The 17,855-nt window shown below is 31.6% G+C and overlaps 3 protein-coding genes and 1 non-coding gene across 4 annotated transcripts; 3 read left to right on the forward strand and 1 right to left on the reverse strand.

Moving 5' to 3' along the window:
- Positions 1–709: 709 nt before the first annotated feature.
- Positions 710–4,832, reverse strand: Opbp (Optix-binding protein). Its single transcript, XM_065513842.1, has 6 exons — positions 4,600–4,832; positions 3,768–4,507; positions 3,494–3,705; positions 2,088–2,207; positions 948–2,022; positions 710–879 (listed from the first exon to the last, which is right to left on the reverse strand). The coding sequence occupies exons 1-6, from the start codon at positions 4,604–4,606 to the stop codon at positions 823–825; spliced, it is 2,211 nt and encodes a 736-aa protein (XP_065369914.1). The 5' UTR covers positions 4,607–4,832; the 3' UTR covers positions 710–822.
- A 3,297-nt stretch (positions 4,833–8,129) lies between these two features.
- ana2 (anastral spindle 2) lies at positions 8,130–9,853 on the forward strand. Its single transcript, XM_065511516.1, has 3 exons — positions 8,130–8,658; positions 8,753–9,573; positions 9,717–9,853. Exons 1-2 carry the CDS (start codon positions 8,133–8,135, stop codon positions 9,547–9,549), a joined length of 1,323 nt encoding a protein of 440 aa, XP_065367588.1. The 5' UTR covers positions 8,130–8,132; the 3' UTR covers positions 9,550–9,573; positions 9,717–9,853.
- dup (double parked) lies at positions 9,809–17,128 on the forward strand. The gene is made up of 3 exons (XM_065511515.1): positions 9,809–10,316; positions 10,628–11,355; positions 15,126–17,128. Exons 1-3 carry the CDS (start codon positions 10,236–10,238, stop codon positions 16,543–16,545), a joined length of 2,229 nt encoding a protein of 742 aa, XP_065367587.1. The 5' UTR covers positions 9,809–10,235; the 3' UTR covers positions 16,546–17,128.
- A 625-nt stretch (positions 17,129–17,753) lies between these two features.
- On the forward strand, positions 17,754–17,853 carry LOC135962599 (U6atac minor spliceosomal RNA). The gene has a single exon (XR_010576687.1). It is a non-coding gene; the product is annotated as a U6atac minor spliceosomal RNA (small nuclear RNA).
- Positions 17,854–17,855: the final 2 nt, after the last annotated feature.

A 17,855-nucleotide genomic window follows, 5' to 3' on the forward strand; every position in this document is an offset into this window, starting at 1 on the left:
TATACACAGCGCCATCTTCCTTCCAATAGTGTTATGAATATTCTATTTTTACAATGATCCACTCAATGCTATAATTCAATGTTGTATGTTCCACATCTATGTTAATAATATCCACAGTTATGTTAACTGCTAAAAGAATAATGAAGAGCAAAAACCATCATGTGACGGATTCAGGGCCACTCTGAGGTGCTATTTGCATGTTTGGTCTTAATAACCATCTGCTTTTCCTATCCATCTCAATTGCTTCCCAGATAATGCGGAGAGGTTGCTAAAGTAGTGTTTCCCTAAAAACCTGGCAACAGATCACCTAGTGCCGGACAATTATAAAAGAAGTGTAAAATGGTCTCGTCCTCCTCCTCATTTTGACAAATCCTGCAAAATCATATTGAGGAGCCCAAGTCTTGCAGCGTGGATGTCAAAAGTACAATGCCCGGGGATCACCGCCACCATATTGCTCCACCGACGTGCGCTTACAGTCCAACACAGGCCAGTTCATCCTCGTAATAGAACAAGTAGATTTATTCTCCTACCTTGTCAATGCAATTGCCGTCATTATCCCTGTGTCCATGTATCCAAGTAAGTACAAATGATGAGGAATGCCCGGCATTCAGTTGTCCGCTCTTTTTATGGCAGATACCTCGGCCAGATTGAGACAGAAATAGAATATAAAAGGTCTCAATCCAAGATTTTTTTAATACGATTTTATTTCAATATTTTCCACTAAAATGTTATTACTATTTATACAAAAAGTTAAATAAAGCTAATTTAATTAATATTTTATTACAAAAAAATAAAAAACAAAAATAATAAACTTAACAATTACTATTTGGATAACCAATCGGTGATAATTTCTTCGGTAGGAAAATTATCAACAGAAATCTATAACAATAAAATAAAAAAATAATTTTTAAAGTTAAATTAATTGTAAAATAATAACAATTTTTTACCTCTTGTGTATTTAATATAGCCTGGGTAGCCGCCTCAGTTTCATCCAAATAACTATTATGTGTCAAAGCTGGATTTTGTATATTTTCCTCATGATCCACTTGATTACTAAATATCCGCTCATCCCCATTATCATGGTCCTCATTATCATCATCGTCATCATTGTCATCCTCATCATCGGCATTTATAAAATGCATTTGTTGATTGCTAGCCTCATGGGCGGCATTCATTAGTATGGCTGTTTCAACATCCATTTCCTTGTGCGTATTTACATTCGAACTACTGGTCGCCGCTAACAATTGTGTGGGATGTACATCGAGACCATGTTGTTCCTTAAGATGAAAACGTAAAGCAAATATACGGGCATAGGAGGCATCACATATACTGCAGCGATTTTTGAGATTTTTATTGGATTTATGGCATTTATTGTGGGTTTTCATGTGAATTTTTACAGAGTATAACGAAGCAAAGGGACGATTACATTCGGTGCAATTGTAGGGTTTACTGTGTATATTTTTATGGCCACTTAGTTGCACAGAAGTGCGAAAACTTTTACCGCAAACATCACACTTATAGCCGCGCTCAACGACATGGGTCTTTAGGTGATGCACATAAACGGATTGCTGCTTGAAGCGTTTATTACAGGTGGCACACACATAAGGCCTTATATCCGTGTGGGTTCTCAAATGTAAAGTCAGGGAATAGGAAACCCTAAAAGTCTTGCCACACACTTCACATTCATAGGGTTTCTCGCCTGTGTGTACACGTTCATGTTTAACTTTCTCATAGGGACGTGAAAACTCTTTGCCACAATATTGACATGCATGTTTACGTTTACCACCAGCATCTTTAGAGCTGCCTTGGGCCGAGGTAGATGGCACATCTTCAGTAATTATAAAATCATTAAATTTCTTAACCGTAGCAAATTTCTTAACATTCGTTATATTGTCCACATGCATCTGCATGTGTATTTCATAACTTGGCAAGTTTTCAAATTGTTTATTACATTTGCCGCAATTATATTCCTCCAGATTTTGATGCATATTCTTGTGGATGACCAAAAGTTTTTGATCGAAACTTTTAAAATGAAATTTAAATAAAAGTTGTGATAAATAAATTTTGATTTAGACAAATTGCTGTACCTTTTATTGCAAATTTCACAAAAGAATTGATTCAATTCATTGTATTCATTTTGCGCACCAACTGGTAATGCCTCCTGTATGGTTTTAATGGTTTGCTTTTTATGCATCTTCATGTGCAACCTGGACAAATAAAAGTCATGAAAAAATCATAAATTGTGTTCATTATTTAATTGTTTCGTTTTCTACAGAAAATTCTTCAATGTATAACAGTTTTCTAAAGAAAATTGTTCACTGTATAACAGTTTGCAAAAGGAAATTGTTCACTGTATAACATTTTGCCAAAGAAAAGAGCTATTAGTTGCGTTTCACTGAATATCAGTTTTCTGAAGAAAATTTTGTATAACAGTTTTCTATAGAAAATTTTGTTTAACTGTTTTCTATAGAAAATTTTGTATAACAGTTTTTTTGTAGAATATTTTGTATAACAGTTTTCTATAGAACATGATGTATAACAGTTTTCCATAGAAAACTTTGTATAACAGTTTTTTATAGAAAGTTTTGTATAACAGTTTTCCATAGAAAATTTTGTGCAACAGTTTTCTTTAGAATTTTTGTATAACAGTTTTCTATATAAAATTTTGTATGACAGTTTTTTACAGACAATTTTGTATAACCGTTTTCTATAGAACATTTTGTATAACAGTTTTCTAAAGAAGATTTTATATAACAGTTTTCTATAGAATATTATGTATAACAGTTTTCTACAGAAAATTTTGTATAAATGTTTTCTATAAAAGATTTTGTATAACAGTTTTCTGTAGAAATGTTTATATAAAAGTTGTTTACCGAAAATTTTGTATAACAGTTTTTGATGGATAATTTTATGTAAAAGTTTTATGAAGAAAATTTTGTATAACAGTTTTCTTTAGAACATTTTCTATATTTTGTATAACAGGTTTCTATATAAAATTTTATATAAAAGTTTTTTAAAGAAAATTTTGTATAACAGTTTTCTATGGATAATTTTATGTAAAAGTTTTATGAAGAAAATTTTGTATAACAGTTTTCTTTAGAACATTTTGAATAAATAACAGTTTTTTTTATAGAATATTTTGTATAACAGTTTTCTAAAGAAAATTTTATATAACAGTTTTGTAAAGAAAATTTTTCTATAGAGAATTTTGTATAACAATTTTCTATAGAAAATTTTTTACATCAGTTTTCTATAGAAATATTAGTATTTATAACAGTTTTTTATAGAAAATTTTGTATAACAGTTTCCTATTGAAAATTTTATATGACTGTTTTCTTATCAACAATAAGATATTATGGGGCACCCTGTGTTTAAATATGATATTTCTACAAACAATATATGGAAGCTTAACTACTTTTCTATTGATATTCCAAATTTTGTATCATTCAGAGGAAAAATCATGTCTGAACATGATCTTTTAAAAAATACTTACTTTAAATTCTTTTCCGATGCAAATACCGTATTACAAACATCACAGACTACAGCTACATCATGCAAAGTCTTGGGGTGACCCAATAATTCTTCAGATTTTTTATGCCAACGTTGATGATTGTTAAAGGATCGTAAAGATGTATAGTCTTTATCACATAAATGGCATCTGTAAACATTATTTACCTCATTATCTACAAGTAAAGTAGACTTTGGCTAAAAAGAAAAACTCAAAATATACAAAGAAAACATATCACATAATACATAACACAACATACCTCAGTCAATTCTTCAGAATTTGGCAATTGATTGATACAATCATGATTTTCGGCTGTAGTTAAGTCGGTAAATACTTGTTGGCAATCGTAGCAGAAATATCGTTCCTTATCCAACTCAACAGTACTGCTGGCTACTTCATTTTCGTTTAGACTATCTATATTTGGTTTAATTTCGATAATTTCATCAAAAGCGTTATCATCATCTTCTGCCTCATCTAAATTTTCTACTAAATCCCATAATTTATCTTCTGGAGTAGCTGATGGCACTGTCTCTTGTTGTTGTTGCTCTTGCTGTTCGGGAATTTCATTTAGTAGTTCCATGCAGGGATGATAGCTCAAAAAATCTTCGATAGTGTTAAATGCTAAATTGCACTGTTGGCAAAAATAACCCTCCACCAGCTGACCATTTTCATCAATAGTTTCTCTTAAAATTAAGTTGTGCTTTGATAAGTCATCTACATTATCTAGTGGTTCTTCTTCATTCACTTCACCATTATCTTGTATATCTTGGTCATCTACTGCATTATTTATTAGTTCATTTTCCTCATCATTATAATGAAAAGCTTGTTCATTACCATTTGATACTAGGTCCGTAGAGTCTATATAAATTAATTGTTGTTCTGCATCTACATCATTAAGACTATTTATATCACTGTTATCTTCCGTTTTATTATCCTGGGTATAATATAACCAACTTTCCATTTCATCGTTAGATTCTTCTATTAAATCGACCGTTTCCTCTGTGAAAACCAATAGGATAAATGTTGTAGTATATTTTGTTTGTCGCCCATAGGACATATATGATTTATTTGTTTACAATGTTTTTACTTACCAGCCATTATTTTGTATGCAGCCTGCACTTAAATTATATGAGTATAAACAACAATTTAACAATAACAAACTTGAGATTATTTGAATTTAAATAAAAGCAACTTAAAATAATATTGTCCACACCTAACTTCACGCGGATGATATTTTTTTTTATTTTTTATAAACATATGCTTTTGACAGCTTATTTATCTGTGGTGAATATGAAGATTGGTAAGTGGTGAAATTTAATTGCACAGTGAAACTTAACGAGAAAAATAATAGCAAAGCAAATATTTAATAAAAATAAATTTCAACAGACTTAAATTCGTTATTGTTAGAAATGAATTCCAGTTATAAAAGATACATTTTTAAGCGTAAACGATTATTCTACACCATTTTTTAATTTGAAGAATGGAAACTGTTAATAGCAAAGTGACACTTAACGAGAAAAATAACAGCATAGGAAATGGTTAATTAAATAAATATGAGGGTTATATTCGTTATATGCCGAATCTTATAGACATAACCCTCATCCAAGTATACTTTAAGATAGAGATTGAAATCTACTTTATGGTGAATTTATTTTCCTTGTTTGTTAAATAACAATTTTTCCCGATTTTGACCCATTGTCAGTCCGAATTTCCGTGATGTTATATACGTCCATATAAAGGACTTTGAAATATCTATCACTATCAAATTGTCTATGTTATTGACTTATTAATCCATATGTACAAACTAAATAGGTTTAAAATCGAGGTATTCCTGGTTTTTTGCTTATATCTCAACGATTTGTGGACCGATTTCCTCGATAGCAACTGAACCCGGATTATAGCGGATATATTGATGTATCAATCATGTATATAAGTTTTTTGGGGTCTTCAGAAGGTTGATTTCAACAGACAGACGGACTATCCCTAATATATTTTCTGGGTTCGCAAATTAAAAATGTAGAAATTACAAACGGACGACAAACTTATACTCACCCTTTCCACTCACAACTTTACAAAGTCCAATTCAGAAATTGATCGAATTTTTATAATGAAGGAGAGGATGAAACTAGGATATATAGGTACTAGGTTGCTAGGACACCGTTCCTTCTAAAGTTTCTCTGAACTATCGGACATGAAGTTAATTAAAGTGCATTACTGCCTTTATTTGCAATAGCAATTGGTTTCCGTAGCCAAACATTTGAATCTCCTCAGTGTGAGCTCAAATCCGTTAAATCACTAGGAACTCACAAATTTTCACCTTCACTTTCTCGTCATCTCTACCTCTCACAGAATTTCTTCTCTTTTCGTGCAACTATATGCTATTTTTACCGAGCCCAAAATTGATGAGGTCTTTTTAGACTTCTGTGTCTGTTAGTGTCTTGTAGTGTCTGTTCTTCTTTGGGCGGCTGTCAGAAGTTCTATCACCAGCATCTGTTTCCCATATTGGACTGCTGGTGGTCTGCGTGTAATTCTTCCCCAATGGGCCTGCAATTATTCAACACCTGGCAGCAGATATAAAATGAAACCCAAGGTCCGAAAGGACACAATGGAAGGTCCCGAGTCATGCCCCTCTTACCCGGTTCGGGGCTTCATAATCTGCGTGGATGGTACTGGGCTGTGGTGAGTCGAATGTTACTGTAATCCAGACTAGTCAGGTGACTATACCGAATCTACATATAGAATTCTGTCGTGAGCAAATAACGATAATTGTTTCATTTATTACCGTACACTGCATAATTGGAACACATGCTAGAAGAATGGACCTACGGTTTAACGAAGATGAGGAGACAGTGTCCCACCTATTCTGCAATTGCCCAGATCGAACAAACTTTAGGGAATGTATTCTTGAAACCTTCCACTCATGTTTAGATGAGTTATCATCTATTCCTTCATCGGAGAATCTGGTATGTTCACCTTGGAAACAACGGATGTCGAATAAGTATCCTGCTGTTTACTTCTTGGGTATCACAATGGGATCAGTTTTGAATGGACCTTGATTGGTGGCTGCCCATGGAACCTAACCTAAGGATGAAAATTCCCACTTTATGTATATAAAGTGTGAAATCTTTTAGGTAAATTTTAATAAAACTATGAAATGATGTATATAATTTAAAAATAATCAAAAAAGAAATGTAATGTGATGGAAAATTTCAAGATAAAATTTGTGGTTAAAATAAAAACATCGACCTTTGAAACATCTTATCATTATGCAGAAAAACAAAACAATTGTTGACATAAGAAAACTGCCTTAAAGTAAATAAATAATGCAATAATAGATAATAATCATATTTCCTTTTTAAGATTTTTATTGTAAGTTATATGCGGTTTCAAAATATAGCAAATATTGTGTTCACTTGCAACGAAACAGATAAAATAGAAATTCAGGCAAAATCTGGTACAAATGTTTAACGAAATCGATCAGCTAGTAGCCGCCAACTTGTTTCAGCTTAGCCATCTGTCTCTGTACTTCCTTATCGAAACAAGCTGTAGACAAAAAAAACTTTGAGCTGATTAATCGACAGAATTGATCGTTTGTACGACGTACGATGCTTGAGAAATACCCTCAAATTCAACTTATCGACCTGTAGCTCAGTCAGTTTTTGTCCGATTTTAATTTTTTAACGGATTTGGAATGAAAACTGATTACGCTTTAAAATAACATGCAAGTTATTATAAGTTAATTTTGGTTAAAAATACCTAAATAAAACTTTTTGATTTTATTAGCTTTTTATTACTTATTTTAATCATTGTACTGTCTTGAAGAGATACAGGGAAGTCAAACTATATATTCACTATTCTATTTTTATATGTTTATGGATGGATTTTAAATCATAGGAGATAGATTCGAATAAGTGCAACAAAACATATTTATGATGTTTTGTTGCACTTATTAAGTATTGTAAAATGCTTGATTTTTCGTTTTATTAGAATTAAAAGCCATTGTAACTTTTAAAATTTTTATCAACATTGACTTTTTGAAATACTTTTTAAATTTTTTTAGTCAAAATAATTTTCTCATACAACTTTATACGGGAATACAATTATAATCCGAGAGAGTCGAGAACCCTGTTTAAATGCAACTCTGCATAATTACTTCTTATTCACCTCTAGTTAATTATTAAAAGATCTAATTTGAATTTGTTTTTGTTTTCACGAGATATTTTTTACAAAATGCTTTAAAAGCATTAATTTTTATAATTATTGAAAACAAAGTTGTAATTTTATAATTAAATTGTACAATTTATAAAAAGTTGAAAATATGTACCAACCAGAAACAGAAGACATGTTGCCTAGAATGGCACCAAAGCCTAGTTCCGCAGTGCCAAGTGGAGGAGCTGGTGAAGCAATTATACGGCCGCAAGTGCCTGAAGTTTCAATATTATTCGGCCAGCAGGATGCAAGTTTACCACAACAAACATTAAATACGGGTGCACAACAACAATATAAAAACAATAATCCACAACAGACCTATGCAGCCTGGAAAAAACAAATGTTGCCCAAAGTCACTTATCCAGCTGCCACAAATATGGCGGAAACACAATTGCAAGAAAATGTGAATAATAACATGAATATGCATGATTATAATACAGCCAGGACAAATTTGTATCCTCTTAGATCAAATACTACGCCACAGTTAAATATGGTCTCGAATGCTAATCAAAATGGTTTTGGTGGCATTGGTGCACAATCAAACCCTATGATATATCGCCGCAGCTTGGAGAGTTGCAGCAACAACATGATGTATCAACAGATGCAACATTTGCCAGCTCAGTCCACGTTGCCCCCTTTAAAGCCTGTAATAAATCAAACGCCGAATAAAAATTTAGGCGATGTTTTAACTATATGTGCTGGAACACAAACAGATGCATCGTTGGATTCTCCCACAAATCTACATACCGGAACGTTGTCAAATTTAGCTTCCAAAAAAGATGTGGATGAAGTTCGACAAATGTTGGAAGAAATGAAACATGAACAACAGCGTATTGTAAAAATGCTAGAAACACTTTTGTTTAGCCCACAGCAACAACAACAAATTACAGTGAAACCCCAATCAAAAGATATCGGTGTGCAAGTGGATTGTATAGAAAACGGTAATTATATATAACAGAGCTTAAAGAAATTTATTTGAAAATAAATTTTTACGAAAAATATATTTATTTTATTATAAATTTCCTTTATTGGCAGACAAATCTCCCTATGTAAATGGTGGCATTGTTTTAACACAAGATCAACCTGACAACCTGCAGCAATCTGTGCCTAAAAATAAGTTTCTACAACATTTGAAGCCCAATAACAATATTTTGCAAACGCCCAAAGGTAAACCTATGGCTCAATCAACCACCTATCGACCAAATTCTCCCCAACGCCAACGTTTTGAACAAGATCTACCAGAAATGGCCTCGGCGCCAATATATCAGCAAGTAAATTGCAAACCTCACCCTGTAATGCATAAATCAGCCTCCGACACGAGCCTGGCAATGAATGAACTTGCGCTTAAATATTTGCCTAATGAAAAGTTGGCTGAATTGTTAAATGAATTAAACATGGATTGCCCATTAGCAGCAACTGCCAACGGAAAGCCTTCATTAGCAGCTTCAAATGTTCCCACAACGCCAATAAAAGGGAATGTGGATAAATTTGAGAAGGGCCCCTCTGATATATCAAATGCTTCATATAAATATCTAAAGAAATATAGGCTTTTACCAGAAGATCATGTAGCTAATGATGGAAATGGTGGGGTAGAGGGGAACATGGAAAATGCCAACGAAAACCAAATGCCAGAATATAACTCACCACAATACAATAATATACGAAACACACCTATTCATCAAAGACAAACACCTACAAACAAATGTTCACCATACTCTGGGCGTTTGCCTTTATCACCACTGGCCAGAGCATCACCACCGCATTTGCAGTCTGCTGTGCCACAACATAATGTGAATTTGGAGAATATAAAATATCAACCGAAATTCTTATAATCCTCATAGAGTAAAGCTGTAATTGTAAGTACTAAATGAAATTGCATTGTGCTTAAAAAAATGGTGGAAAAATAAAAAATAGCTATGTAATGCAAAAAGTGTATAATGAAAAATAATATGGCAATTTTGGTTATCATTTTTTCTTTCATTCTTCTTTGTTCAACTAGGTTTACACAGTTTTAGTGAGTGTGTGTGCGTTGCTAAGTGGTGGGTTTTTGTTTACCACAGCTGTGGTTTTTTTCACCTCGTCAAACAGCTGATTGAAGTGGGCCACCACTATCAACTCTCAGACAAAATATAAACAAAAGTAAGAAGAAAATTTTTGGCGCGTTTGCAACGACGTTGACAGAGCTGTCAAGTAAACGTCAACGTCATCGTCGTGCGTAGTGACTGAACTTTTGGAGGGAAAAACTCTTGTCAGTTGAAATTTGAGCGGGATAACACATAGACGTGTGCTAAGAACCAACCATAAGCAGTCAGTCGGTGATTATTACTTCATACACACTACATGCATAGAAAGAAAAGTGAACAGATTGAAATAATTTGTAGTAAAAACTCCATTAAATACAAGTAAAACCGCGTTTAAATATAAAATTTTAACAAGATATATAATTAACTGAAAGCATTAAATAATTTATTAATAAACAAATACCTACATAAACAATTATTTAAATAAAAGTTACAAAATGGCTCAACCTTCGATAGCTGCCTTTTTTAACACCAGGAAACGTGCTGCGGCTGAAGATGTGGCCAGCATTAAGAATAGAGTAAGTTGTAATATATTTGGAATAATGATAAATGTGGCTATATAAAATACTTTGGATGACGCCACGATGCAAAGGAATTTATGGATTTTTGTTTAATTACGTCGCGGCATATGCTTTAAATAAAAAGCCACCCCTATAGAGAGAGTTTAGTTTCTCTTTAATTTAATGCATCGTGGCCGAGGTCTTTGTTGTTGTAGTTTGTTTTACCCTTATAGGGTAACAACAGTAAGAGAATGTGTTATAAAAACCCTTGAGACATTTTAAAGGAAGTTTGTTTTATTTACTTTATTTTTTTTCTTCCAAATTTTTAGCGTCTTCTGGATAGCACAGAACCAACTACACAAAACACAACAAATGTAAACTCTGAACCCCAAACAAATGATACTTCTTCCCAACAACAATTGCCAGAACAACATGATGATATTGCGGTACTTAAGAAAATGGGTTTACGCACCCGTTCCACACGCTCCTCCAATGTGGTCAAACGCATTGGTGTCCAGGATCCAGCACAAATACCTGACAGCGGTGTCTCACCCAAGAAAATGTCCAAAATTGAAGAAACTATTAAGCAACAACAGAAATTAGTGCAATTTATACAAAAGGGCCCCTTGTCGCCACGTAAAAAAGCGACAGCTACACCCAAATCCAATACTAGACAAAAGCTAAATGAACATACACCCTCCACCACATTGATTACAGCATTCACCTCCAAGAATAGTGCCAACAATGTGGAGAAAGGTTTAAAAACTCCCACTAAACAAATAATCAAGGGTTCAAATACCCCCCTCAAACAGGGCGAAATCAAAAGCATGGTCAAGAAGGAATTGAATTTCGATGAGGTTAAAACAAAAATAACACGTAGTGCAAAACTACAAGAACTTAAGGCTTCCTTGGCCCGCATACAAGAATTGGAAAAGACACGCAAGGCCCAAGAGGAACGTAATCGTAAATTGAAGGAGAGCCTATTATCGCCAGCCAAGAAAACTCCTGTAGTGCAGTTGAAAGAATTTGATAAAATTGAATTGGAAGTTTTGACTAGGTAAGTTGTTGATATTATCTTTTGGTTTGGTTTTTTGTGTGATAATAAGAAGTGCGGGAAACAATGAATTAAACAAATTGTGGTTCGGTGTTAGCTTCTAGAAATGTTTGAAGAATTGAAATAGAAAAAGAAAGTTTTAGTGAACTGAAATAATAACACTTCAACACTGAAGAAAGACTTTTAAAGGTCTTATCAAATAAAATTTGTATTTTTATACAAAATTTGTTTTATGTTTTTTAAAATAATCACACATTGGAGTGTTGTTTAGTTGAATATTTTTTTTTTAACTATTAAACAAAGAATTCTAAATGTTCCTACTATATTGAACAAATTTTCTATTTACATAAAAAGTGATACAAATTATTTAGATTATTTTAATTTTATTTTGCATTATTTCTTGTTTTGTGTACGTTTCACAAAATTTTGTTTTAATGTCGAAAATTTCTTATAATTTGTTCGGTTTTGTGGCTGCCATGACAATTATACTGGTGGTCAAAAGCATTTAATTGATAACAACCCTCGAAAAAAGAGTTTCGAAGCATTTGAAACATAATAAAAGCATACAAATGTAACAGCATGTCAATGTTTAGTGAGAATTTATGTAATTTTTTTTGTATTTTAATGCTTTCTAATCACAGCTTCGAATTAATTAATTTGTTTTTAACTTAATGCACTAAAATTTTAATTCGGAATTAAAAAATTGAATATCTAATTCTTTAGCTTTTATTTAAATACAATTCATTCATCGTTTTATTAATTGATAAAAGAATTAATTCGTAATAGAATTAACTCATAATACAATCCATTCAACCTTTGCATGTTTAAATTTTTGTTAATTCAAATCTAATCAAAATGTTCTTCATTCAGTTTTCTTTTTGTTTTGCTTTTTTTAATCACTTACAAAATGACGTACAAAGGAATTACGCCTATGAATTAATTCATTAACGAAAGAGTTAAGAGATAATCTTTTACATATGATTTTCAAACTAGAATCATTTCAACACAATTCTATTATAGATTTGACTTAGTTTTTGACGAATTTGCAGAAAAATCTTGTGCCGTTTCAAAAAAGTTCAATATGTTTTCTAGTTTTTCTCCATAATTCTGACTATTTTGGAATGAAACCTTGAACTGGATTAATTTTTTAATATTTTTACTCATAAATTTAAAATTAACTTTAGAGCTAAAAGAAAATCTTAAATACTTTTAAGCAAAAACTAGTTGTTATTCAATGAGAATTTTTCATAAAATTTCTAAAATTTCCGTTATAGCTTCAAAACGTGATATTTTGGCAAAATTATAAATAAAATCAAATATATTTTAAGAATTTATTGTAAAGTGTTTAACATTCCTTTAAAATTTATTAAAACCTCATTAAAATGCTTTCCATTTTATGCCATATTATCAGTCATCATTTTAAAATAAAATTTATTTTTAAAAATGTATTAATCATTTAATTTTGGCACGTTTCCATTAACCTTGACCTATCTCACTATTATTCCCGTTCTATTTAAAACAAAACTGCAGTTACATAAATAATATATTAATATATATTATTTTATAACCAATTCATGACATTCATATTTAAATACGTATAAAATTCTTGACTTAACTACATACAATTGGCCTACAAAAAGTTATTTAAGCAAAAAACCCCGGTCTCAACAAAGTTAAAAATTGGTTTTTAGTGTTTACAGCATTTTATTTTTTACTTGAAAGAAAGAATATTTAACTACAACTATAGAATAATTGAGGTCATTTTATTAATGGCAAATAATATAAAGAGAAAATGAAGTGAAAAACAAATATTTATTATAAAATTACCATGAATGAACGTTACTTTTACGTTAAAAATAAAAGGACCTACCTCTAGCTAGTATTTATTTAACGTTTTTTTCATTCTATAAGGGTATTTCTGTTATTTAAATTTTGATAAATAAAAGTGTAAGATCTTTATCATTGCATTACTTTTATTTGTATCTTCTACCAAACAAAAATTCTGCTTACATGACTTAATTTTGTAAAGAAGTTAATGAAAAAGTGACCACCATATGTTTTAAATGTTTTTATATTTTAACTATTTTTGTGGTTGCTGTTGTTTGTTTAATAGTTCAGTTTCTTTTTGCTATATTTAGCTTATGTAAACAGAAATTGACTATAATTACAATTTTATATGGGTTTATATACATATTTACATATATATATACATATGTATTTGTATATATGTTTACATACAATGTAAACAATAATTACTTACTTATTGCATTTACTTTCTTATTTACTCTCTTCCTTTTATTCCTCAAATATTATTATTTTTGTTCGTTACTTTTCTTTCTCCGGGGGTGGTTTTTTGACCGTTACAAAACTAAATGATCTCTCAGGGTTTTGTTTTGTATTTTTTGTTGTTAAATAATAAGAATATTGTTTTCTTTTTAAGAGACCCAGCTTGCTTTGCTGACTTTGTTACTGATAAGCCTGTAATATTTATTTTGTTTACATATTTGAAAACTAGTTTCTTAGCTACATGTGTTTGTCTCTTGTGTCTGTCTGTCTGTGTACCTTAGGTAGAATTCCTGTAATTTTCCTTTTTTTTCTTCTAATGTGTATACACATTTTAAATGTCTTTGATCTTTAAAACTCAGCTTGTGAGTAAGAATAACAACCCTTATGGTTTTGTTATTATGATCACGTATCTAAAGAATGATATCTTGAAAATCTCTTAAAAATGGCAAACAAATGTTTTGAAGAATTTATGAGAATTAACAGGATAGAGAGTTTAGTTAAATTATAATTAATCTGATGCTAAAATATTACAATACTTTTGAAATGGGGCCTTAAATTTGATGGAGAAAAACTTCTTGATCTTAAAAATAGAAAAAACTACATTGTTTGAGAGTTTTAAATAGGAATAAGGACTGATTCAGTTTTTTCTATTGAAAATGTTGTGTATAACAGTTTTTTTGGGTGAAAATGTTGTGTATAACAGATTTCTCTATAGAAAATATTGTGTATAACAGTTTTTTCTGTTGAAAATGTTGTGTATAACAGTTATCTCTGTAGAAAATATTGTGTATAACAGTTTTTTTATTGAAAATGTTGTGTATAACAGTTTTTTGTAGCGAATATTGTTTTTTCTATAGAAAATATTTAGTATAACAGTTTTTTCTATAAAAAATGTTTGTGTATAACAGTTTTTTCTATAGAAAATGTTGTGTATAACTGTTTTTCTGTATAAATGTTGTGTATAACATATTTCTCTATAGAAAATATTGTGTATAACAGTTGTTTCTATTGAAAATGTTGTGTATAACAGATTTCTATACAGAAAATGTTGAGTATAACTGTTTTTGCTATAGAAAATGTTGTGTATACAAGTTTTTTCTGTAGAAAATATTGAGTATAACAGTATTTTATTGAAAAAGTTGTGTATAACAGTTTTTGCTATTGAAAATGTTGTGTATAACAGTTTTTTCTATTGAAAATGTTGTTTATAAAAGATTTCTATATAGAAAATATTGTGTATAACAGTGTTCTCTATAGAAAATATTGTGTATAACAGTTTTATCTATAGAAAATGTGTGTACAGTTTTTTTTCAATAGAAAATATTGTGTATAAAAGTTTTCTCTATAGGAAACATTGTGTATAACAGTTTTCTCTACACAAAATATAGTGTATAACTGTTTTTCTTTTTATTTATTCTTTGTTATTATTCATTTACATATGTATTTGATTAAATTCTAACTTTCAATTCTATTCTCTCTATTTACAGCCCCTCAAAAACCTTTAAAACACCCACAAAACTTCCACCCAAAACACCCGATAAAAATGAACTTATGTCACCACGTCACACCGATGTCTCCAAACGTGTGCTCTTCAGTCCCGCCAAAATGGGATCACCATCGAAAATGGTGGTACCACCGGCCTATCAACGTTTCATGTCATTGGCCGAAAGCAGCAAAGCTGGCCAATTACCTCTACCCTACAAGTATCGTCATTTGATAGAGATTTTCAAGGCCTTAGATTCGGTATGTGCCATGTTCCACAATCGCAAGGAATGCATTACATTCAAGAAACTCAAGCCAGCCGTACAAAGAATGATGCGTAAGAATTTCTATGAAACACATTTGGCCCAAATAAAACATCTCTACCCGGAGGCTTTTATCTTCACACAAATGAAAATGCGTAATTATGGTTCGGCCTCCAAGGCTGACTACTTCCAGTTGGTTATAGCACCAAATGTGCAGAATCTGCCCGATAACTTGAAACTGAATAAGATCGATGAAGATGATATATTGGCTGCGGCCCAGAGTACTTCAATGAATCCTCATGTAATGACCGAAAGATTGCAGAAATTCCAGAGTGCTTTGTTGGAGAAAGTGAAGAATGTACATGATAAGTTTTTGAAATCACTGGATCCCCCTCTTTCTATACCCAAGGAAAAAGTAACACGCTGGCATCCAGATTTTGATTTGGAGAATTGTCCCGAAATTGAATTGGGACATTTGCCTCAGCCACCAAATGTAGAGAAATACTCATCGGCTAAAGACATATTGTCGACAGCCAGAAATCTCTTCAACTGTGCTACACCCATGGAAAGGGTAATGGAAAGATATGAAGCTAAATTGGATGCGGACAAGGTCAAGGCAGAGAATTTGAAAAATCTAGAGGCCACCACCAGTAAAGCAGGAGAAATTAGCAATATCAGCAAAACCGCTGAACCTACAACAGCCACCACAAGTAAAACTACAACAACAGAAGCTGCAGCACCACCTGCAGTGCCCTTAAATTTGTTAAAGGGTGTACCCAAATCGTTATTAGATAAGATACGCGCCAAACAGGCTGCCAAAGCTTTAGATGCTATGACACGTAGACCTTCTCAGGATCAGGAGGCTACTAAATATTCCCGTCTACCCGAATTGGCTCGCCACTTGCGCAATGTTTTCATCACCGAACGCAAAGGTGTACTCACCCAAGAAGTTATCATTAAGAAAATCGAAAATAGCTTCCGTACCAGTCTGACGCCAAAAGAAATTGAGACTCATTTACAACTGATTGCCAAGGAAGTGCCCGCCTGGTTGGCATTCCATGAGGTACGCAAGACCATGTATTTGAAAATCAACAAAGACATGGATTTAACCAAGATCATAGAGCGTTTAGAAACCGTGGCCAATGAGAAAAGTAAAATGTAATTAGAAGACTAACACAGACAAAAATGTTAACAAAAACTAATAACAAATTCCCCGATTAACCCTAATAAATCCATTTTACCCTTATTAATATAACTAAATAGTTTAAGTTTAACACAATCCTTAACATTTGAAATGTTCCATTTAATTTTTCTTTTAAAATATAATACGTTTTCTCTTTGGACATGCTGATTATTATTATTAATATTATTATTATTATAATTATTTTAGTTTATAAGTTATTTGTTATAAATATTAGTTATAGTTATTGATTGGTAATTATTAGTACATAAAGTTTTGTTTATTATTTTAATTTTATGTGTTTGATTTCCTTCTATATTAGAAAAATTAAAACTTATTTAATAAAATAATTTACATTTTTTGCTGCCTGTATTCGTTGTTCGTTTAATTAAATTCATAATCATCACATGAAGCACCCACATCCCTCAATAACTTGATTTATTACCTAGCGTAAACTTAAATTCGTATATTTAATTTATTTATAAGTTATTTACAATTTAACAAACTATTAGTACAATATCATTTTTATTATTTAATAAAGTTGCTCAATAGCAAAATAAAACAAGTTACAATCTTTTTATAACCAAATAATAGTTAGCCACAGTCAAGTGAAGTTTTAAAATATTGGAGTTATCAAGATAGCAACTAAATGAAGTGTTTAAGATAATGGGTCTTTCATGAAGCACTTCCTATCTTTAAAATTTAAATAATACATGGAATATAACATCTTGCAAATGACCGCCACAGCTTAGCTGGATGGAGCGTATTCAAAATGTCAAATTTTCCGTGGTTCTGGTGTATAAATCAGGCTGAATTTGGCTGATGTCATGGGTTATGTTGGCTTTTATGGCCGCTATGTTTTTGGCTTATTCGCCTAGACCTGCGACATAAGAAAAGTCTAACGGGGTCAAATCTCTTGCCATTTGTTTACAATTTGCAATAAATATTTACGCTGGCAATGCTCTTTTACGAATAAATGGCAATACTTAAGTAATTCACCACTGGAGTTTAGCAAAGACAAAAGCCTTAAACATATGTTTGTACTAGTACTTAGCAAAGTCAACAACCTTATTAAACCTCACACTGCTATTTTGAGGGGTGAATTTTTACTGTAAAAAAATGCTTATAATTCCCTTATTCTTTTTTATCTCTTTGTTAGTATAAATAACAGATGTAAAATTCTTACTAATGTGTAGTTGAAAAGGAGAGCATGTTAGCACTCCCCTAGACAAGGATGGAATCACATTAAGACCGGAATAGGCACAGACAAGTTCCGGTCGCCAATTTTTTCT

The sequence above is a fragment of the Calliphora vicina genome, chromosome 5 (assembly GCF_958450345.1).
Source record: "Calliphora vicina chromosome 5, idCalVici1.1, whole genome shotgun sequence".
NCBI classification, from domain to species: Eukaryota; Metazoa; Arthropoda; class Insecta; order Diptera; family Calliphoridae; genus Calliphora; species Calliphora vicina.